The following is a 23,970-nucleotide window of genomic DNA, read 5'->3' as shown; positions in this document are numbered from 1 at the left end:
TTTTTCAAAAGGTGGCAGTGAGAACAGCGCGATGGGATAAGGGGGCCGGCAGAGAGCTCCAAGGACCAAATCCAAAGGGCTCACATGGGTGAGGGAAGGTTCACAAAGTACCTCCAGGAGGGCAACGCGTTGTTGCTTTTTTTAAACACTTGGAACTTAATCACAACCAGAAGCACGTTAACTATTGAAAGAATATCAGAAAAAATACACAGCTATATACTTTTAAAAGTTATATAAAGATACAGGGTATTAACTGTAATGCTAAAACCGTATTTGAGCATACGCAGTTGCACTCATAAAACACACTTTTAATATTATTCATTGCCAAGTGGTTTATGGGAATCAAAGTTGACATTTATATGTATCTGCATTTAGTTTTTTTTTCCTCAAAAGTTTTCCTTTTGGTTTTGTTATATAAAAGCAAAACCAAGATATTAGAAAAAATAGAGGGAATATAAAACAAGCAAGCCAAAAAAAAAATCATAAACCCGCCTACTCGGCGACAATCCCCTAAGTTTTATTCTGTCGCCATCGAACATCCATGATGCCACTAGAGCCTGGACAGAGAGTCGTCTAGAAGCAGCTATGACACTCTCCACCCCTCTCCTCCCCTGCTCCCAGAACACCTTCTGGAATATTCCGTCACTGATGACGTCTCAGAGAAACGGAAGGTTTATCTCTCTCTAGGTTTATTCTGACACATCACTGAACTGGTCTTCTTTTCTCGAATATTCTTCTAATACAAATTTCACATTTACTGGTTTAGCTACAACAAAGCAAGTTAAAATGCAGGTATTTTAATAAAGAACTTACATTATATAAATCAGCAGCCAGTTTTTCAATGTATTGTTTCAGTTTATCAGCTGTTTTCAAGCCATCCTGAAAGAAACTACAATGGAAAACACCAGAGATTTACCAGCAGTATAAAAAAGAAATGAACCATAATTACCTGAAAAGCCCCAAAACACTTACATACACACTCTCTACCATATGTCTACACAAAATGCATCTACAATGGACGCTGGTGTTTTACAAAGAGGCACTACTGTTAGGAGACGCCGCACAGATGATGCAAATTACAGTTGCTGTCCCCGCACCGAGCCTTCAATACATGTTTGTCCATCTACGCCCAGGGTAGCTCCTCCTGGTTGTGCCTTATTTGAATTCAAAGAGAGAGAGAGGCACATTAACCAGTGGGGGACCATGACATTGAACTGGACACTCGAAGGAGAGAGAGGACGGAACCAAAGGAGAGGTCGCAGAAAAGTCAGCGTTCGGTCAGTTCCCCAGAGGTCCCTGCGTCCCAACGCACACGTGAAACAGGATGCCGAGTCAACGGCACCGGTGGATCTGGGAAAGCTTTATGTTACCACGGGTATGAGAAGTTGCCTCAGTTCACCCTGATCAGTAACACGCACTGACACTGGCCGAACATTTATCGCATGCCCAGCACGCTGGGCACTTCATGTGTGTTAACACATATTCCCCTCACAACCCTATTCCGTTAACAAGCACTTCAATCACATCTCCACTTCAAAGGGGAAACTGAGGCACAGAGTGAGCGTATAACTTGCCCAGGTTACTCACACCCCTAGAAAGTGGCAGAAATGGGATTTGAGTCCAGGTTCTGATTCCAACACTCCTGCGCTTACCTACCCAGGGAAGACATTTCTTGTCTGAACATGTCCACTCAGGAGCCCCTGTGTTTCAGCATCTAGAACTTTCTCTACTGTGCTGAAAGCAGCCCCCACCACAGGTTACTTCTCAATACACTTCATCTGCGTTGCTGTCGCCCCACAAAAGGACGGGATCAACAAGGACGAGGACTCTCACTTGCATACCCCGGTGGGCCCGGCACAGAGCAGATGCTCTCTCAGTTAGTGGTTAGACTGAAGCACATCAAGAATTTGTAGGGAACGAGCTGGGTTCCATATACTTATATTTAGCTTGGTTTGTACAGTCAGTGGTAAAGCTACAACAGTGTCAGAGCTGCCGTCAGAGTAATTACTGAAATCCTCAAGTTTGCAAATTCCTTGAGGTTCCTGTCTTCGGCAGAGAACCCTTATAAGGAAGAGAAACACTATCTTAAGGAAGTTGTTCAGCGACAGGGATGAAAGAAAAGACGGCTTTTTGGTTAACCATTTAACTGGGAAGACTCACTTAAACCCTTGTCTTCTGACATCCAGGCTTTCATCGTTGCCTATGGGGATGAAAGTTAAATTTGGTGCAGGATTGAGTAACATTTATTGTATGTTCTGGCCCCTGAATACCTTTCTGGTTTTATGTCCCACCATTCCCCATAAGAACTCTGGGCTCTGGCCATGCCACATTAGTCCTAGGCGCCCCCCTGGCCTTTGTACACACTGCTCCCTCTGGCTGAAATGCCCTTTCCTGCTGCACTTCCCTGCCTAACTCTCTCGCTGTCTTCTGCTCAGCTCATTTGCAACCTCCCCAGGCAGCTTTCCCTCATCTTGCCAGTCAAGGGGTTGGCATCTTTAAGCTTGTGCCCAGACCTAGGTACCAGCCCTACAGCAGCTAGTGAGGTTCTGCACAGAGCAGGCCATCCATAAGCCTGTCACAGGTATCTCACATGGTCACCCATCCCTGAGGCAGAACACATCCTCCTAAGAACCAGCATCTCCTACACCAGGGAAATACAGCTGCCGAGTTAACCACAGCAAAACCAACTGTTTTCTGATACTGCACTTTAGTGATTTCTGGGGAAAGGCTCTGAAGGCAGGACACTTCAGTGTTAGATGGGACACTGTCAGGACCTCTTATACCAGGAAAAGGAAGGGCTGTGTGGTCAGAAGCTGAAGGCCTGGAGTCTGGGCTCTAGGACTCTACTAGCGATGGGGCCTAGGCAGGTCACTTCACTTCTGCGCCTGTTATCTGTATCCAAGGGGGTGAACAGTACAGCTAACACATATGAAACCACTCAGCAAAGTGCCGCGCAGTTAGGATGTGCTTGGTAAATGTTGGTTTTCTTCACTGAAGCTGCACAAGTTTATTATATGAGGACTTATTTCCTTCCCAGAGGGATAGATTCTTTGAAGATATTTTTGTAAGGGTGTTTCATTTTCACTTTCAACATGAAGGGAATTTAATCATGTTTTTTTTTAAAAGTGAGTTTAAATGAGAATGCTCTAGCTCTGTTTTCCAATATAATGTTTGCCACCGGTCATATGCAATTAATTTAAATAAATTTAAAATTCGGTTCAACTGACATGCGGCTTGTGGGTACCATGTTACACAGCAAAAAAATCAACATTTCCATCCTTGCAGAAAATTCTATTGGACATAAAGAATAAGCAAACTGATATTTAAACAGCACACAAGAAATGTTATAAAACACATATTTGAAGGAGAAAAAGGTCACTGTTTTAGTTTGTGGGGGCATTGATAAAAATAGTTAATTTTTAGTGGTTAAAGCAAGTGGAAAGGGGGACAAATTCCTACCAAGTAAAAGACTGAGAAAAACCCCCAAGGAGCTGGGACCCCTTGCTCCTCAAGGGGGACTTCTCCAGCCGAGAGAGCCCTCCTGATTTTTATCTAACACACGTGTGGGGGGGACCAGCCTGTTCCCCGTCTCTGTCCCTCCTACCTGTCTTGAAGTGGCTTCTTTAATTCCCTAGTTGTAGGACTTCCACTCAGTCAGATTTCGGGCAGTTCTGAATGGTTGTTCTGTAGTTTAGCTGTAATTTTGAGTGGCTGTGGGAGTAGGTGAGTACGGTGTATACCTGCGCCACAATCTTGGCCAGAAGTCTCTGCGTTCTCACAATACTAATTTTCTGTTATATTGTCATTGTTGCTTTAATTATAGCCATCCTGGTGGGTGCGAAGTGGCTACTGAATTGTGGTTTTGATTTGATATTTACCTAATGACTAATGTTCAGTGTTTCAGTTCGTGTGCTTTTTGGCCATTTGTGTGTGTGTATGTGTATATGTATGTGTGTGTGTGTGTGTGTATATATATATATATATATATATATATTAGAAATGGTTAGTCAAAATCGTTGCTCATTTTAAAGTTGGGTTGTTTATCTTTATACATTCTGGACACTAAATCTCTATTAGATAAGATAAATGATTTCCACATTTTCTCCCATTTTGTGGATCGTTCATTCACTTTCTTAATAGCATTCCTTTCACTCACAGAAGTTTTAGATTTGAAGTCCAATGTATTTATTTATTTTCCTTTGGTTTCTCAGGCTTTGTCTGTTTGGACACATTTTTATTGTGCATCTATAAAATGAATGATATGGCTTTGAGCAGGCTACTCATCCTTTCTGAGCTACAATTTCCTGATTGCTCTGGATAAATGTTAACTATTATTATCCGTAAAGTGAAGGAAAATAATGTTTGCACGTGCTCTTTACTCTGCAGATCACAACGATACTGGCCAGGTAGTAGAGGAGTGGCGAACACGAGGGTAATGTGTTTGCTTTGAAAGCAGCATGTTACTGAAAGTGAGGAGTCTTTGGTGTGAGTGAGCCATAATGGGTAACAAAAGTCAAAAGCTCTTCTTCTCTGCTCCCTCTTTTCCCCCATTCTAGCTGCCGCATCCCCCCCGAGGGGCCGTGACTATACAAGCGATTACCGGAAAACACCTGCCCTTGAGCACCACCTGACTTTGCACTGGAAATCATTCTGGGGACAGGAATAAGTACTCCGAATATGAATCTCTCTCTTCTTAATCTAAGTGGATGCGTTACAGGCCCGCTGTTTGTCTATGAAGCACGTAAAGGCTTGACTGAAGCAGGAAAGAGTAACAGTGGTTCTCAAATGCAAACAACACTGGCTCCCTGCTGGATGAAGTTCTTGAGGTTCAACCAGGGGCTGGACAAGGCTGAGTCTCATTATAACCCAGTTCTACTATTGGATGTCTCTGAGCACCTCTACCTGCAAGGAGGTTTTCACTGTGCAGGGCTGCCTTCCACTGATACCTCTTGCCCTGGGGTCCAAGTCCAATCCCAACTGCCACCATCTCCTTCAAGGGGCCTTCCTTAGTCTCTATGGCCCCAAGTCTCTCCTTTTCTTGACGCCCCTTGTCATCAGTCACTTCCTAGCTCCATCATGATCACTGATGGACCTGACTTACTTCCTGTACCAGGTAATTCACTCCCGAGGGCAGAGGCTGTGTTTCCTTTCTACCCCAGAACCTAGCAAAGTACCTGGCTTTTGTTAAGGGATTGATAAATTATTTGTGGCAAGGGAAAAGTCAAGACTAAAGAGAAGGTGAGTTAGCCAAATAGGTTGGAGTTGCTCTTTTTTTCCCTCATTTATTAACAAAGGCGTGTATATATATACTTTACCAACCATCTTACATTCTGGGAAACTTGTTTTTGTAGGTTAAACCCTCCTTTGCAGACTGAGATTTTGAGATCAAGAGATTTCTAAAATCAATTGAAATCAGATTTGCTGCCAAAGTGTTATAATTCAGAAGACTAAGAAATTCACTTATTTCTGTATACGTTTCAAAGCAATGATATGTTTCTAGGAAAACTAAAATTGAGGGAAGATGAAAATCTTCTCCCTAAACTAAAATCAGGGACCACACACATTTCAAGTTTCAACAACCCCCCCCCCCCCCCCAGCATTACACTATGAAAGCCTAAGGTTAGTCCAGGTCTTCAGTATGGGGCTTTCAGAGGCAAATTTATCTTATAAATGTGAAACTGTTTCCACTGCAATATATTATTCTTATATCTGAAACACATTTATACAAGGTGGAATTTACTTTGAAAGAGGAAAAAGGTTAAATCATTTTATACAAATACTAATTGGATGATTAAAAAGCTTTACCTGAAGAGAATCAACCCTGCATTACGAAGTCTGTGAATGAATGATTTTTAGCCACTTTGAATCACCCCAGCAGCAAACACACTCGTGTAGCAAGCACGGGGCTGAGCGCGCCACGTGTCTTCTTATCTCGTGTGACTCGCACATCCTCCCAAACCCGAGGCAGGTCTGTGGACCTTAACCCCACTTGACTGATGAGGATACTGAGGTTTAGAGAGCACCTGGTAAAGGCCACGTGGTTGTCTAACTGCAGAGCCAGGATTTGAACCCAACTATCTGTGTGACTCAGGCCTTGTGCGTTTCCCATACTGTTAATGCCGACCTCCTTGAATGTTTCACTTGAACGCAAAGATCTGCCTGCCTATAACATCAGTAAAAGGATTACAGCGAGCTTATCAAAGGAAATTATAAATTTTAACACTGTGGAGGGTATGTGTCCTGTTCCAGTCCTAATGAATGACTTCTACATTACTCCACTTATAAATACGGGAGCTGCCTGCACCACTTCGGAAAGTTCTTGCACTACTTTCACACCACAACTCTACCAGAAGCCCCACAAATGCTAACCCAGTGGGTAAACAAGAAGTAATCAGCAAGTGCGGTGCCACGAGCCACAAACATCATGAAAATGTGGCCTGGCCACGTGAGCCAGCTAAAATGGGGCCGGCATAGAGCCATGGACATCTCACAAAATGTACCAGCAATTCAGGTATAAATGCAGAGTAGTCTTAGTGACCGAATTAATAATTTCACTTAACTTAGATGATAAAAAAAACCCAACAAAATCCCAAGTGGGAATACGTGATACAAATGGCCCAATACTCAGTAAGTTACCAACACAGCAGGGAGGGGAAGAGGGTCACCAGGAAGGCCTCTCTGGTCACGGGGACACAGGTGTCTGTAATAAGGGCTCCTCGGGCTCTCCAGCCAACGCTGGCCTTTGTAAGTAACGTAGCAGTTTCACGTAGCCAAGTGGTTGCACTGGTGCGAGTCACTGATGTACAGAAAACCATGACTACAGAAGACAATGCTACTTCTTATCACCTGGCTGTGGAAGGCCATTGTATTGCCACATAGTGACCAAATGAAGACCAGAAAGAAGGGAGGCGGCCGAAGTGAAGGGCCCTTACTTGAGCTCCTAATTACGATGACAACAGTCCACTTACTTGCACTGTGCGTGATAATACTTTATAAGGTTCTGCAGCAGATCCACGCCCTTTTTGGTCTTGATTTCATTAACCTTAATGAGATACTGTGGAAATAAAACAGAATTGGGTGTTGAGCATTACCGACAGGGCTCTTCAGACACGGTTTCGGGTGGCAGACCCCCGATGGTGAGTCCGCACCAGTCACTGGGCCTCGGCTGTCTTCAGACAGGGCGAGCATGATGGGGGAACGCTGATGGGGCACAGGCGCATGTGCACTGAACAAATGGTCAGCGTGTTAGCCTTTGTAAGTGCTCGAGATTAGTTTGTTAGACAACCGGAAATCAAACACAGCAAAACATTCCGGAATAATCAGTTAATCTCCACTCCTACAGTGGCTCTCAAACTTAGAGTGCGCGTGGTTAAGGCCCGAGAGATGGCTCATTCTTTGCAGAAAACAAGCGAAACAGCATTCTCTCTAAGGAATGTGCTGTAAGGTATTAAACCTTTTATTTTTTAAAGATTTTATTTATTTATTTTCAGAGACAGGGGAGGGGAGGGAGAAAGGGAGAGAAACATCAATTGGTTACACCTCTTGCATGCCCCCAACTGGGGACCTGGCCGGCAATCCAGGCATGTGCTCTGACCTGGAATCAAACCTGCAACCTTTCAGTTCACAGGCTGGCATTCAATCCACTGAGCTGCACCAGCCAGGGCAGGTATTAAAATTTTTAGACCGCAGAGGTGAATTAGAAAGAATTTTTGCTACTAAAAATAAAAGAATAAAAACAACGCATTATTACTTTATGCACTAAACATCACGGGCTCTGATTTTGACAACTGGCCAAGGTTTTTACTGTTTGCTTGTTGACACTGTTTCTTGTTTCGCAGTGTTCACAAGCAGACAAGTTCTAGAAAGAGGCAAAAGTCTAAGGGGGGGGGTGGAGAAAACATTAAGGAAGAAAAACTGAAACAGTGTCCGAGGGGCTGGTCTCTAGGTCACGGGCGCAGCTGCTCAGTGGGCTCACAGTGGGAGAGCCGCGCTCTAAGTCTGAGGCAGCATGCTGTGCGCTGCGTTCTTCCCAAGAACCCACAGACTTTGTTAACGACCACTTCATTTACGCTTTCATTCCAACTCGACACGTGGTTAAAAAAACAAACAGACAGACAAAATAACATGCTCTCAACCTGTCCCAGGAAAATCTAATATTCACCACGGTTACCTCAACATTTTTCTTTCCACACTCATTCACAGGCAATACTGAAGTGCTCACCAAAGAATCCTGTTTGGGCTTAAAGAGCCCCATAGGCCCCAGGCTCAAAATATGAGACAACAGTGACATGGATGATCCCAAAGGCTTGGAGAAAAATGAGATTAGAATCCTTAAGTAAGAGTCCCCTCCTCTAATAATCAAACACAGTCTGCTTTTAAGCATGAAAACTGCCGACTCGCAGGAGGGATCGGAGTTAATGAAACTCTAGGCAAATGGCTGAAAAGTCCGTGCTTACTTCACACATCTGGAGCTGAAAGAGGCGCCGCTCCTTCTCCATCTCCTCGGCAATCTCGGCCCCAGTGATCTCCGTGCGGATCATGCCGTGCTGTTTCGCATGCTCTCTCTTCTCCTTCTCAATTTTTGTACTGTAATTAAAGCAGACGCCACCATTAACACACGGGCACGCACAGGTCTTTCCTTCAGCGAGAACCACTCGGTCAGTTCTTAATTACTGGAGGTGAGGTGCAGGAACTGGTGAGCTGGCCACAGCAATCAGCGGTAGAAGTCTAAGTTCAAAGAGAACAAACACACTGTCTGGATTTTCACCTAGAAAGCTTCTCACATTTGACTTTGATCTCACACAGAATGGATTTACACGAATGCTTACATTTCGGTTGGCACGAAGAAATTCTGACAGTTTACTTTTTCTTGGGTAAGTACTTTATGATGAAAAGAATCAGAAAGTTAAAGAACTGAAGCATATTTTGATTTTCAACAGATGACTTAGAATTATTTCAAGACAAAGTACATAACGGGTCTTTGTGGGTATGCACGGAAATTAGTCAAAGGCAACTGCCAATACTCCTGTAAACTTGGGCTGTTTCCATATCCCAGTAACACATTTTAATCATCGAACCGCCCAGCCCTGGATTGTACAAAGGAAGGATTGGGAGGAATCCAAATGTCTAATTTGGAATCTATGAAACCTTCTTCAGTGGGGAGGGGCCCAGAATGATAAGAAAGAAGAGGCACCACACTGAACCCTACAGTACCCAAGGCTAATGCTCAGCTATGGCAGAGGATACTCTGGTAGTAACGCCAAGGGTCACAGTCCTCTTTCCAAAAATCCATTTAGCTTGAAGACAGACGTCTAATTTCAGAAGCAGCCTGTAATTTCCAGTTGTGACCGCAAAGACTAAGTGACTTAGCCTTCAAGTCTTCCTTTAAATTGTGGTGTTGGAAAGTCAGCCCCAGAGAAAGCCAGGCTCCGTGCCTATACACAAACAGTGGAAAACCAACCCACCAACCCAATCAGTGGAAAACCCGTTACAATCATGGTTGGGGTTCACAATGATACCCTAACGCTGTATTGAAGCAAGTCTTTCACCCTGCCACCTCGGCCGTCACACGGACGTGACAGCAGGATTTTGCCAGAAAGAACGTAAACCGCAGCTCTCTCCTCACTGGCGTGGGCGGGAGAAGCAAGCAGCTATAAACACTGGAGAAAAAACATGAGGGGCAGGCATAGCTTAAGAGTCATAATGGACTTCTGAGTTAACACGGTGACTTGACCACATGTGTTTATTTCTCCTTTGTTCAGCAATCCTGCTGACACGACAGGAAAGTCATTAAAAAAGTGTCATGTTCCAAAGACAAGAGTTGGAGACAAAAAAGGATGACAATTCTACAAATGATTGAAAGGGCAGGCCGAAAAAGAGGAAGTCTGCACCCCAAATGATAGGCTCCTTGCCTCCCTGGCCTGTGTAGCTTCTGGAAAGAAAGTTATCATATACAATCACTAGACAGGGCGCTGAGGGAACTGAGTGGCCCCAGATGACAGGCCTATAGATGCCACACTTAGAATGCCCCTGGCAGAAAGGCGGCCTTGACATCCTAAAGCTTAAAACCTAAAAAGGCAGCTCACTGCTTTCCTGACAAGCCGTGCTGATGGATATGAGCTTTCAATCCACGTGTGGGAGCCTTGCTCTGAAGTATGAATAGGCAGCCAAGGATTGTAAGAAAATTGAAGAAAGGCTCCAAAATGAAAGTGAGAAATGAAAATAAAAATGTCAGGGATGGCGGTGAAAGGAACCAGAGGTAACAGGGAGCAGAAAAATGTTGTAAAATGTAACCAAATCCTGAGAGACCTAAAATAATCCATCTATGAAACAAGAAAAGAAACTATTTAAAGGTAAAAAGAAAACAAAACAAAAAAAAAACCCACCCCCAAAAATCCAACCCAACCAAACAGCCACATAAAACCCAACTAACTGAGAAAAAGAGCTTTTAGAAATTTAAAATATTATAGCCTCAACTGAAACAGTGGGAAGAAAAGGCTGAAGGAATAACCTGAACTATAACGTAGACAGAGAAGAAAGGAGATTTACAAGAACAATGTTGAAAGTCCAGTATTACATGAGAGGAGTTTTAGAAGAATGAGAAGATAAAAGCAGAGGAGAGGAATTACATGAAAAAATTTTCAGAACTGAAGAACTAAAAAGTGCAAGTAGAAGGTCAGTATGCACACCATGAAGACACTTTGTAAAAACCTCTTTGTGAAAAGAAGACCTCAACGTTTCCCGACTGAAAATACCGCCACCCCTTCCACACTGTAGAAAAATAAATGGGAATCAGAGACGCATCAGATTTTTTCATGATCTGCAATGGAGTAATGCTCTTGACACCTTGAAAGAAATTGGTTATAAAATTATGATTATACATCAGCAGAATGAAGGTAGTTTTGGGCATGCCTGAAAATTTCACCTCCCTTAGAGTTGTTCCCTGGAGGGTGTGCCAGCCAAACAGGGACTCCCAGGGGGAAGGAGGAAGTAGGAGACCTTCCACTAGGGGGCAGCCCAGATGACAGCGCCTCTCTGACCTAAAAAGCTGTGACAGGATGTTTCCAGGAGAGAAAGGAAGGAACTGCCAGGGAATTTAATAATTGATATAGAATCATTATAATAATACAGATAATGTATTTCCTAAACAGAAACATTATTAATAGGTGCTAGAAACCCGTTGGAACAGACAAAAATTCACAAAAGATTCATATAGAACTAAGTAAAGGTAGAAAAGAGGTCTTTTTCTTTTTCACTAAGAAAAAGCAAAAAAATTGAACTTTGAGAATGGAAATTCAGCCCTGGCTGGTGTGGCTCAGTGGACTGAGTGCAGGCTTGTGAACCAAAGGGTAACCAGTTCAATCCCCAGTCAGCACATGCCTGGGTGGCAGGCGAGGTCCCCAGTAGGGGGCGCGTGAGAGGCAAAGACACATTGATATTTCTCTCCCTCTCTTTCTCCCTCCCTTCCCCTCTAAAAATAAATAAATAATCTTTAAAAAAAGAATAGAAATTCAATCATAATACGTCACTGAAATTGACAATGGCTGTTTTTTTAAAATCATCCATTTTTTAAAAATATTTTTTTACTTACTGATTTTTTTCTGTAATTAAATTCCATCAAATAGACATGTTTCATTCTTTTCTTCCTGGACCACTATACATCAGTGAGAAAGAGCCCTATCTGGGGAAAGTAACTGGTTGACAGAGGTTCTTTAAAGAACAAAACCAAAACCCAAATCTTCCTGATGAGGTCCTCAAGTCGGGACCCACTCCACTTGCTATTCCTGTTATACATTTCCGGGTCCGGGTAATTCCTGTATTCCTTCACTAAATATTCCCTATGCAACAACCACAAGTCCATGACTCTGGTGGGCACTGGGAGATTCAATTAACTCCGCACACAGGGACCACGTGGTCGCTGTCCTCACCGAGTTCAGATTCTAGAGGACAATGCAGACAAGGGAACAGACAAGTCATGTATCATTTGATACAGGAGCTGTGAATGGCACCCGGGTCATCTTAGAGCACAATGCTGTGTGACATTCACAATACCGACCACCAGACACTCCAAGGTCTTCAAACAACACACAGCTGCGTGTGAATACAGCGGTACCACCTGTATCTGCGGCACTTTAGCTGACAAAGCACGCTTCCTGTTCTACTGTTCCTGTGTCCTGCAGAGGAGATGTGTTCCACAACAAGTCTACAGCGGAAGTTTTTCTCCCTGTTTTGTGAACCCCCAGCCCCTTGATGAGTACTTAGTTCTATCAGGTCCAAGTGCACACAGTCGCCTCCGGGCAGGGCAGTACTTAGTCACAAGCGTGAGCGTTCACAACCCACCGTCAGAGAAAAGAGATGAGCTGGCCCATAGCATCCGTCCACATCAGGTGACCATTTTAAGGGCCTTTTTGTTCACAGCTGCATTTATAACTGCCAATGCACGAAAGTGTTTCTAAGACAGCACTCCAACAATGCGCTTATTACGCAAGCAATTACAAAAGTAGTTTGGGAGAAGAACATTTAATCTTGAATTTTTCTTTTGCTTGTGTTTTCATTTTGCTGTTACCGCCGCCTACGGAAATGCTTTTATTTTCTTATGTTTATAGTTATAGCGTTTTCAGCCAAGATTTTTATTAAATGCTTTAAAGTACTGTCTCCTCCCACCCCAGCCCACAGCCTGGCGTTACAGCCGTGTCGGGGTAACGCTGAAGAAACGTGTTGCGATCCGGAACGGTGTGGAGACACGCCAGGCCCCTGCACCCCAGTGCTTCACGGGTGTCCTTGCTTCAAGCTCACGACCCCCGCAGACAGGCCAGCCTCTCAGCCTTTCCACACATACACAAAACAGTTCGCCGTCCAGAAGATGTAAGTGAAGGGCTCTGTCCTTTTCTCAGTCGTTCTTTTTCTTAGGAAACTCACAGCAATTATTAAAAAAAAAAACAACAAAAAACAGAAAACCAAACCACACAAAAACAACTTACAACTTCGTCTCATAATCTTTCCAGGCTTTGTCGAATGGCTTCTTGAGATCCTTAGAAAAGAGAAAATGAAATTGAAATTGAATGTACTGTTGCTTAAAGGAGAGTAAACACTTTTCAAATAACATCTTAGCAAAAACGTTTTCCTTCAAAGGATGCTCGAAACTTTACACAAGACACTTGCATGCACATCACACTATTATCATTACAGACGAGAGGCCTAAGAGTTGGAAGGGCAAGTATCCTGGTCACGAGGGTGAAGTGGAACCCCACTGGGCCCACGGGGGGGCCCCCAGCAATGGAGCCAGCCCCCAGGGGCAGACTCCACTCCACCCACCTAGGCTCCCGATCTTCCTCTAAGCGTCTGATCGTGATCCTCAGTCAATTAACATTATGTGAAGTGGGACATCTTTCCCAGTGATCATCTTCCAACATTTTTTATGCTAAAAGGGTTCAGAGTGCCTTTTAAATACCAGTACCACTATGATCTCAAAAGACCAAAAAAAAAAAAAAAATCAAGTTACAGTGGAAATCAAATTTCTGCACACTTACTCCTTTGACTCCCTTCAGGTCTCCCTTTAGCAAGGAATCCAAAGTGAAGATCACATTGTGGTTCAGACCCTGGAGCTGAAAAACAAGCAGAGGTGCCAGACGGTTAGAAGAGAAAGCGCACGCACGTGAAACAGTGAGACCGGCTGATGCTGACTGAGCACTTCCCACTCACCAGGCTTCAGGGCCTCACCGGCTTCACCCTCAGCAGTGCCCCCCACCAACACCCCTGGGGCCAGAGAGCCATCCCTGGCCCCACCCTACCACTTCCTTTTCATATTCTTTTCTGGCATTTATCAGATCTAAAATCATCTGCTTTGTCTATAGGTGTGTTTAGTCTCCCTGACCAGAACGCAAGCTCGATGAGGGCAGACCCTGGACTGTTCTGCTCACAGCTGCAGCCTCAGTGCCCAGGTTTCACGAGAAAGACAGGTATTCAGGAAGTGGCATCTACTGTTGGGGTGCAGGGTTTTTCCTGGTTCTGAGCCAGCGGCCTGGGTCGCGTTGATTTTAAAATGGTAGAAAGAGGAGTCTACAGAGGAGAGAGATGAAGCTGCTACCCAGTGGAGTGAAGGGCAGCTGGGAAACCAAGGGAGGGATGCACAGGAGTCAGCAACACCGGGACTGAGGGGAGTGTACAGTACAGCTTGTCTTCAAGGAGATCCCTCGTATAGTGAGTCCTCACTCAACATCGTAGGTAGGGTCCGTGACTTCAAGGGACACGAGACAGTGAAACCAATTACACCACAGGCTAAGTGATATCAACATGAATTAAGTTCCCACAGCATCTCATCAGCATTATAGCGAAACGTTGACTGAATAAACTTGGCTGTTACTGGAGGGCCTGCTGTATCTTGAAGAAATCAATTTCAGCAGCCTGAAACAAGGCTGCAGCCACCTGCAGAGATGGAGAGGTTGGGGGGTTCCCTTACTGGAGAAATGATCTTACTTATGTGTAAGCATCATTTGTCTGTCTGTCTGTCCGCACATCCGTCCATCCATCATTTACCAAGTACCATTCTTTGGCACCCTCTACACTAGGGGCTGGGGAGGCAAAGACGAGTAAAACAGCACTCCTACCTTCAGAGGGCTCGCATCCCAGGGACAAGCGCAGTCAGTACGCACCAGTGAACACTCTACTATGCGGGGACGTCGTGGGTTGCGTGAGGGGAAGGGAGTCAGTGGTGCCAGAACCACCAGCGCTGTCACTCGCCATCTTCGTGTGTGACCCTCTTACCCACATCTCTAAAGTGAGGATATCCTAACCTCTCCAGATGGCTGCTGTGAGGTCAGAATGAGCATAGGGAACTGGTCCGCGTGGCAGTGGTGAATGTAGCTGGGTCCTGGTTCGGAAAACCGACAGGTGTGAGGCGGCACACAGGAGCCAGGCCCACAGACCGGTTTTCCGGTGGGGAACCAGGCCTGCATTATATCTAGGCTGCTTTGAGGCTTGCTTTTGCCAAAACTCCCTCACCCTGGGTTAAGACAGCAAATGTTTAATGCATATCTTTGAAGTAACTTCCTGAAGTCTGTGCTAAACCTCCCAAGGATGGAGAGTAACCAGTTCAACCACTTTTTCCCTTGCATTTGCAACATCCTTTTCTTTGTTATCAGTAAGAAGTAATCAGCAACATTCTTTTCTCTGTTATCTGTAAAAGGTAATCACCTAAAGCAGACCTGTGCGTAATGAATGAGGACCTTCCTTGAAGTAATGCCCCCAGAAAAGCAATAAAAGCCTGTGCAGGCAAGGGTCAGGGCGCTCTCTCACTCAAAGAGTGGCCATGCTGCCCATCTTCTCCACCAGACTTCTGCAGTCGGTGTGACTTTGTGTGTCGCATCTGCAACACCATGGACACGGCTGGCCGGAGTCCACATCAAATGAGTTAATGCACATGAAAAGTGCTGGATACCTGCTTGTTTGTAAGATCATATGAGATGTTACACACAAGAAGAGCGATGTGGGAGCAGAGAGGGGCCGGGCAGGGAGGCCTACCTTCGGCCCCTCTTCTACCGAAGCCTTTCCTGTGCTTCTCATCCAGGCTTCCCGCTCTTTGCAGGTCATCCCTCGCCCCTGCCCTCCCTGCTCCCCCACTGCATGCACAAGTCAGTCTTCAGTACGAGCCAGCAGACGGGCTGGGTCGGAAACAACCAACTTTCTCATTTCAAAGACAAAGAGATTCTTACCAAGACAGTTCTATCCATGCAATTTCACCACCACCCATACAGAGAAAGCTGGCTGGCAGGCTGGCCAGCAGTGCGAGGCCAAAGATTCAGTCCACGTCCACCTGTCCAGGGCACTGATTCTCAGGGAGTGCACTGAGAGAGAATCTTAGGTATGACGATGCTTCGTGGCTTTCCAAGGGGCCACAGTACATACACCAATACAGAGAGTGCCAACGGTACTGAAACTTCATGGGGGAGGTGATTAGGAAGAAAATGTCTTTAAACAGGCCCCTTGGGTTGCGGGTTTGCAGGTAATAATAATAATTAATAATGATGATGATGATGATGATAAAGTACAGTTAAAAAACACTTGGTCTTGGGTACAGATGGGAAAATAAAGCCTAACAGGACTCATCCTCTGCCCTAGATGGGTAGATGAAATAACACTTTGCTCTGGGTCCCCCACGATCTCATTCCTGGGAGATGAGCCCTGGCCTCCTGCCAGGCTGTGTGCCCCAGGCCTTATGTGGATGGTGGCTGAGGGAGGTGGTGCCCACCCCACCCTCCACTAATCAAGCGAGTACTGACCTCTCCTTGTTCATGGACGCATGATTTTTCTTCAAAATCCTTACCATCCTTAGCCAATTATGTATGTGTTTCCTTATCGGTCTGCCGTGCCCCCAGTTTGATTGCAAGCTCTTTGAGAGTGAGGTCTGTATGTTCACTGGTACACTTCCAGAACTTAGAACATGGCCTGGCACAGAGTGGGCGCTCAATAAACATTTGCAGAATGAAGGAAACACAGAAGCGTGAGTGCGAGGTCCTTCTCTACAGGACTCTCCACCCTGGTGGGAAGGTCACTGTTCATCAGCAGGGGCTGACTCATAAATTATGCAAGTTCTACACAGCCACAAAAATGAGAAAGCTCTTGATGTCTAACTTTGTAAATGCTCCCAAGACAAGTTGTTATGGAGTGAGAGCAAAGTGTACAACAGCGGTCACAGTGTGCGAGGATCTGTATAAAAAGAGAACAAAATACGCTATGCTTGAATTATTTTGGAAAGGACAGAGGAAACTGCGGAGACCGGTCCTCTGGAGACTACACGGGCAAGGGGAGGGAAGCTTTTCACTCTGGACTTTTTTGCATTTTTAAGAAGATTTGGTAGGATGTACTATATGGTTTATTTTTTTTTTAAAGTAGAACATTCTAGAACAAAAAATGAAAAGAGCGGTTATAGACCGTTTTTAATGTGTAGTCACCAATGCCACAAATCCTTTGTGAAATGAAGCGGGACAAAAGCATGATGCTATTGCCACCTCGATCTGAAGGCTGCATGAGGAAAATGAGAGAAGAATTAGGCAACTCTGTGGTTAGCACTGACCGCGGGGGCTGTGAGGAAGGCAAAGTCCCTCAAAAGCCAAGGACTGACCACACAGCAAACGCAGGGCATACGTCTCAACCTTCCAACGCCGTCACCGCGGCCAGGCGTGGGGCAGGAGGCGGTGGGCTGCAGATGCACTGATGGGAAACCCCAAGAATGAAGAACTTCTTTGTGGTTATCCACACACATACTCTAGGGGCTGATAAGAAACCAAGAAGGCAAAATACAGGGTATTACGAATCCAGAATCTTCCCAGTGACAAGCCTATAGAAAAAGGCCACAGGAAAACAACAACTTACAAACTCCTCCCAACCTACTTCCTGGGGAAAAGTACGTTCATTTATAAAAGCCAGCAGAGGAGACTGTTTTAAGTGAGAAGTGAATGGTAACGACCTGTCATTATAAAGATACAGAGAGACAGCAAAGAGAAAGCAGACCCATCTCCAGGGGAGAGAATGTTTAGGAATGACTTGTTGAGAGGCAAAGCAGAATCTCCTTCCTTGGAGATCTCCAAGAAGAGAAGACCCTTTCCTCCGACATTTTAAGGTGTTGCTCAGCGGTGAGGGATGAATTACGCAGCTTCGCAGCTGGAGGATTTTGTGATTTTTCCTGTTTTTTAAAAAAAATTTATTCTCCAGTTTTCTCAGGAACACTTCTCATGGCCTGAGCAGGACTTGCAAACTGCTGTGTCCCAGAAGCATCCCCGCAGACAGCTGCAATGTGGCCAACATCACACAGTGACAATATGGGGCAGACATCCGGTAGCACCTTCACTGTCTTCAATGGGTTTCATTAAAAAGCCTTTCCAATCTACCATAGTTATTTTCCGCTTATTTTACTAAAGTTCTATCAACTCCTTTCCCAGTTACTCAGCTATAACCCGTTCCCTCTCCTTTCACAGTAACAGTGAATCAACGCATTCTTTAGGGGATTCCCCATGACCAGAGGTAGAAGACCACGTTTTAAGAAGGACATCCTTTCGCATTGGACTGAGCCAATGGCACAGTAAAAACCTCTTTGGGACTGGTGCTCAGGTGTGGTAAACGCATCTGCGTTGCCAACACACCACTGCTTGTTTCCCTCCTCTCAGATGGTGACTTCTCCTGCGAGCACAGGCATCAAGCCCGATCAGAAATTTGGAATATGTCAGTCGGGAGGAAGCAGAGGTCTACCTTTCTGTATGCAAAAGTGACCTGTGTAAGCAAGTAAGCTGTAATTAATACTGGTTTTGATTAAAATAACCATTCATTCCTTACCACTGTTTAGACACTACCAGACTTGGTGGTGACTTCACAGACAGTTTTCCTCTATGGGGACACACACACACACACACACACACACACACACACCCCCTTCTGTCCTTATCCCCCCCCCAACTTTATAGCTTTACCACAAAATGGAAGGACCTCATTTATCTGCTGAGTGACTCATCACCCGTCCTTCCTCTCCAGGAAGTAAGGATTCTTAAGGGAGGTGCCGTGTCTGTTTGCTCACTCACTGACCAGACCCCAGTGCAGAAGCCATGATGGGGTCATGGGTCACCCTGTCCTGTGCTTTCTGGCCGCCTCTGGAGGCCTGTGGGTAGGTGTCTGTGCTGCCCTCTGCAGCCCCGGGAGAGGTGGGTGACCTGCCATGTGAGGGCAGCAGAGAGCAGCACGCCTCTGCGATGGCACCTCCAGGACACCTCCATGCCACTGCCTCAATTAGCAAGGACATAATTGGCTTGCTTTGTCATCTCGCATTACTTCTGACATTCTCCCTCCTGTTGGTTCTCTCTCCTTCCTCTTCACAAACTGAGAGGTTTTGCTGAATGTAAAGCTAATGCAAATCTGCTGACTTGCTCAGCACGTTGGAAAATCCAATTAAAACAATGAGCCAGCTCCCAGCAGTGAAGACATTTCCCTGGCATAAATTAGGCATTCTGTCTGGTGGGTTAACTCCTTCACGCCCTAGGGAGCTATTGACCACCTTGAAGCTATTAAAACTGGAGCCTCATTTGTCATCAGGCCGTTTTCAGGGGATTAAGATACAGAAGAGAAAGCGTTTTCGGCAGCAGCTGGGAAGCCCAGAGGTATGTGGCCACTCATCACTCCAGGCCTGGATAACTGGCTAACCGTTGACCTTGCTGACTCAGTTTCCTATTCCGAAAATGAGTGTTCCAGCACATTCCTCAACTAACCAACGCCGGTGTGAGAGGATCAGGGAGAGCAACACCACGCGGTTCCTGCTTTTCCACTCGGCTCCAGTGGCTGCCCCTGATAACCCGCAAGGTGTCCTTAGGTAATCTGTTCATACACACTCAGCTAGTTAAGTAGAGGGGTCAAACCACAAACCTGGTCTTGACTCCAAGTCGGTGAACCATTTACAGCACTGGCTGCAGATATCAGAATGTTCTGAAGGCTATAATATCCTATCTACACGAATACACAATTATCAGCGGTTGCTGACCTATTCAATTCAGCCTTATTTTATTTGTTTGCTTCTGCATCAAGGGGAAACAAAGAATACTGCTCACAGGTCGAGGGCCCTCACAAACCCAACACCGAGCTGGAGTTATCACCCCTCCACTGCCCAGGGATTTGGAGTGCAGGGGTACCCAACACTCTCCTAACGTGGGTGCCATTTGAGAGACTTGGTCTCCCTGCCTATACAGTGGGAGTGATAAGGCCACCTCCTCCACATGCCACTGAGGGGACTACGTGTGATCCAGATCCTGGGCCCTATGCACGCGAAATGCCTGGTGCAACAGAGACTAGGTTGACTTTTTTAAAGAATCTTTTTACCCTTGAAAAGCTCAGCAGTAGTGGTGGAAAAAATGCAATGACAGACCTCCAGGTAATGGAAAGGATTTCTGAGGCTGGGTGGGGGTGAGGGGACCCCCAAGCGCCCTCCACATCACACCACGTTCTCTCCATCGGTGACCTTTGTAGTCCGTGTTTGCCTGCCTGCCTCTGCACGATGTCCGCAAACTGCACGATAACGCGCCATCATACCGTGTTCTGATCTAGGCAGAGAGCCCGAACCTGATTTATTCAAGTGACAAATGGCGTGTGTTTACTGCGTGCTACCTGCAGTTACTGCTCACAACCACTCTGTACGGTGGGCCTTAGTCTCACCTGGTTAATGAGGAAACAGGCTCAGAGAGGTTGAGTCTCCTGCCCAAGGCGCAACAGCGAGCAAGCAGGCAGTCGGTCTTTAAGGGTTTTACTGACTCCAGAGGTCACTGTCTTTTCCTGTGCTCTAAAGTTAGAGTGCTCTTTCAACGTGATGATGCCGTCACACTGCTCTCCTGGTGAAGACCACCTGAAGTCTTCCCACTGACCTGGATACGAATCCAGCCTGGTTCAGGTCTGGCCTGGGCACCGGCCTGAGTCCCTCCGGCCACTCCCACTACCCTTCAACCACACCAGCCTCTTTGCAGCTTCACGCCCTGTCTGGACCGTCTCTCCTTTGGCTGCTGGCCAACAGCCTTCAAGTCTCCATGTCACTTTCTCAGGGAGGTCTTGATCATTCTAAACAGGTCACCAGGGTCACCATTCCTATCAGAACCCTAAGTTTTTTGGTATAGTTCACAATGTCCCTTATGAAACTTTATAATATAAACACAACTTTTGAGAAAGTATGAAATATCTCAAGAAAATGAGCTTCTTAACTTGACCCGAGTAAGGACTGAAAGGACCACAGGACCTTGGGCTACAGGCTGTTTCTGCCCATTTTCTAGTGGGCTCAAACAATCGTGAAGGAAGGAAAAACAAGAATATTACACAGTGAATTCACGCATGAATGAAGGTCAGCATCTAAATAATCTATAGTCATAGCACACACTCAGACTTCAAAAGGTGCCCTCAAGCATTACTGCGAACAGTGAGAAGTGGAAACAATGGAAATGTTCAAAACAGGAGACTGGGTAAGTAAGTGCGGTGGAATGATGGGCATCCGCACAGCTGTCGGAAACAAAGTCACGGACAGTGCCTCTGGGTTCTGCAGACCGCAGGGTGGAGAACAGGGTGGGGGCGGGGAGGGGGAGATGGGGGCAAGCAGCTGTGTTAATGGGGGGCTGCCACCCAGCTGTAACCGGGGCCGCTCTGCTTCCCGGTTCCAATTAGGCTATAATACTTTACCAAATAAAAAGCCATGTTCAAAATATGTAAACAAGTAAAAACTGGTTACAAAATAAGTGCTACAGTATGAGCCCAATGTTGTTAAAGTTTATGATTAAAAAAATACACATAAAAAAGATATATGTGTAAACAGAAAAATGGTTAGAGGACAAATAGAGATAGACACATCTCAATTCCTTTGTAGTGGGTTGGAAGGTTATAGGTGGTTTTTATTTGTGTTTCCCCCCGTGTTTTCTAAGTTTTCAGCAATGAATTGGCATTATTTTTGTATTCAGAAAGTCATTAGAAGAAATATGACACAGAAACACAAGAGGGCGATATAATCGACCAGCAGCCTATTTCTCATTCAACTTGTGATTTCATCGGTTAGTACACGATACCAACCAGACGTTATGTATGAAGGTAAAAATAATTAATTGGGAAGTGAGTTCAGAGGAACGAGGGTACGGATTCTCTATAACGCTACGGGGCTCTGGATCTCTCCAGAGTGACCGCCGTTATTAGTGGTTCTCCGAGTGTGGTCCTCGGGCCGTCGACAGCGTCAGCGCCACCTGAAAACTTGTTAGAAATGATATCTCAAGCCCAGTTAGTTATCAGACACTCTGAGGGTGAGGCCCAACAACCTAGGGGACATGGGTGCAAGGTCAAGTTTGGGCACCACTGCCTTAGTCTAAGGGCGTCCAAAGCTCCTTTAGAGCAGACCTCCAGTCAGAAAGTGGCAGTCACCTGCCTGTGGTCTCAGACGTAACCACGGTGAAGAAAGAACAGAGTTGAGTGGCAGCTCTGGAAGATGGGTAAAGACTAAGGGAGGGCAAAAGCCCAATCCCACCAGCATGCCAAAGGCTTCAGGAACCGACAAGACTGAGTTAGGTGAAAAGTATGGGTCTTCTGAAAGCTTTACTGAGAAAACTTCCTTAATGTAGGATAATGCGATTCTGTGTTGTCTAATTCACTTTAAGTAAATGATGGGCTACATTCATCATCATCATCATCTCCCTACACCGAGTGAAACAAAAGCGCTATTTCCTTTGCATTATGTGCAGCCTCTGATTTCACGTGGGGACAACTGTAAGAAAGGGGGAGTAGCTAGGATTTGTAAGACTAGAATACATAGGAAAGAAAAAGGGCCTGTCTAGCTATGCCATGGTTTCAAAAAGACATCCCAACCCTTTGGATTTCTTTATCGTTGGAATGATTAATCAGTTAGTTTGCGATCAACTTTCAGACCTTTAATTTCATTTCCACGCATGTTGTGTATAATTTATTGTTTCAACTAGAACAAAACCATACTGTTAGTGGGATCAAATCACATTTTCCTTGCCTTCACTGAACATCTTCATCGCACATTATGTTTTACAACAACGAACTTGTACTTAGAAAGCACCTTCTCAACACAATTTTAAGATCTACTAAGTTAAATAAACAAGCACCCGGGGCTCAGAGATACTGGAAGAACAGCAAGGCCTCAGAGCAGACAGGCTGTCTTCATTTAACGGAAGAGAAAACAGTCATCTGCTGTCCCTTTGGCCCGCACAGCCCCACTCTGCTTGGCACCTAGCTTCGTGTTCAGAGACTCGCTGCACTTGATACTCAGGGAAAATTTAAGAACTCAAAGAATTTTTATCTGCATGGTGGCTGTGGTGGCCACCGTCAGTTGATCTGTTTCAAGACCACCCTTGCAGAAAAAGCATCTTCTTCGATATTACGCCTGGGATGCCCACCGCTGCCGGGAAACTGAGTACGTTTTCTCTACTCATGGGCAACGAGAAGCAGGAAGTGCAAAGACCTGGCCCATGGACATGTCCATCTTCCCCTATAAAATGAAGTGGCGCATCAGTGTGAACTGTTGAATGTTCTGCATAAGCAACCTCGTAAACAGGATGTGACAGTCAAGGTCAGCACAGAGCCTGGAACAGAGTGAACACTCAGTAAATGCTGGCTGAGTCAGGGCCAGAATTCAGAAAGTTTCTTCTTTTGAAAATACTCTTACGTCAGTCTTTAAATATCAGGTGTTATCAACCAACCAATGCTTAATGCTGTTTAGTGTTTCTATTTCTTAAAAAAGAGCATCTAAAAGCCTAAGAGAATAGTTTCATAAGTATCTACTAATTATTTGTGGCTCAGCCCAAGGGTCTCCCTCCCCTGAGGCCTTTCCTAACATCCTTGTTTTCTGGATGAATGAATGAATGAATGAATGAGTGAGTGAATGAATGAAAGACTCTGCCTCTGGTGACCCAGGTTGGGCAATGGTGGAATGGAGATCTGAACTCAGTTGTATCTGACTTCAAAGTCATGGGATTTCTGCCACTCTCTGAACATCCAATTGCGTAACACAGCTGGGAAATTAGTCAAGCAGAGGGCCCGTTATTTTTCATGAAAGATGTAGTAAGTGGCTCATTCCAGACTGAATGACTAGGCTGTTTCTCCATGTTTAAACCGAAAGGTACCAAAGGCATCAAAGGGCATAATCAAAAATAAACAGGCAAAGTGTAAAGAAGCAACCAGCCTAAATATCAGAAATCCCATACTGAAAGGCAAATAAGAAATAAATTCTAGAAGTGTAGTCATGAAATGGAATAAAATGACAATAAAGAAATGCAATGGATCACTTGATCCAGCAAACCACCTAACTCAGCACTTCTCAAAGCAGTTCCATGAGGATTGAGCTTCTTACACAGGGATGTTAGGAGCGGTCTTTGAATTGGACAGGTCCCTCCATCGCAGGAATGTTGTCAAGTCTTTAACAGATACATGAGCACTGTCAACCCCCAAGGGTAA

The 23,970-nt window shown here is 45.3% G+C and overlaps 1 protein-coding gene across 4 annotated transcripts in view; it reads right to left on the bottom strand.

Moving 5' to 3' along the window:
• The window catches only part of ASAP1 (ArfGAP with SH3 domain, ankyrin repeat and PH domain 1), a 275,799-nt gene that overhangs the window by 66,330 nt on the left and 185,499 nt on the right, over positions 1–23,970 (bottom strand). For all 4 annotated transcript variants that reach the window (XM_053929547.2, XM_053929546.2, XM_045204925.2 and 1 more), the window contains 5 exons: positions 13,530–13,604; positions 12,981–13,030; positions 8,457–8,586; positions 6,969–7,054; positions 814–889 (listed from right to left, as the gene is read on the bottom strand). In XM_053929547.2, the coding sequence (XP_053785522.1) occupies positions 814–889; positions 6,969–7,054; positions 8,457–8,586; positions 12,981–13,030; positions 13,530–13,604 (417 nt within the window). The remainder of the gene's footprint in view (positions 1–813; positions 890–6,968; positions 7,055–8,456; positions 8,587–12,980; positions 13,031–13,529; positions 13,605–23,970) is intronic.

This window comes from Desmodus rotundus, chromosome 8, assembly GCF_022682495.2.
Source record: "Desmodus rotundus isolate HL8 chromosome 8, HLdesRot8A.1, whole genome shotgun sequence".
Taxonomy (NCBI): Eukaryota; Metazoa; Chordata; class Mammalia; order Chiroptera; family Phyllostomidae; genus Desmodus; species Desmodus rotundus.
The sequence above is the reverse complement of the archived record's forward strand: the minus strand, read 5'-3'. Positions and strand labels throughout refer to the sequence as shown.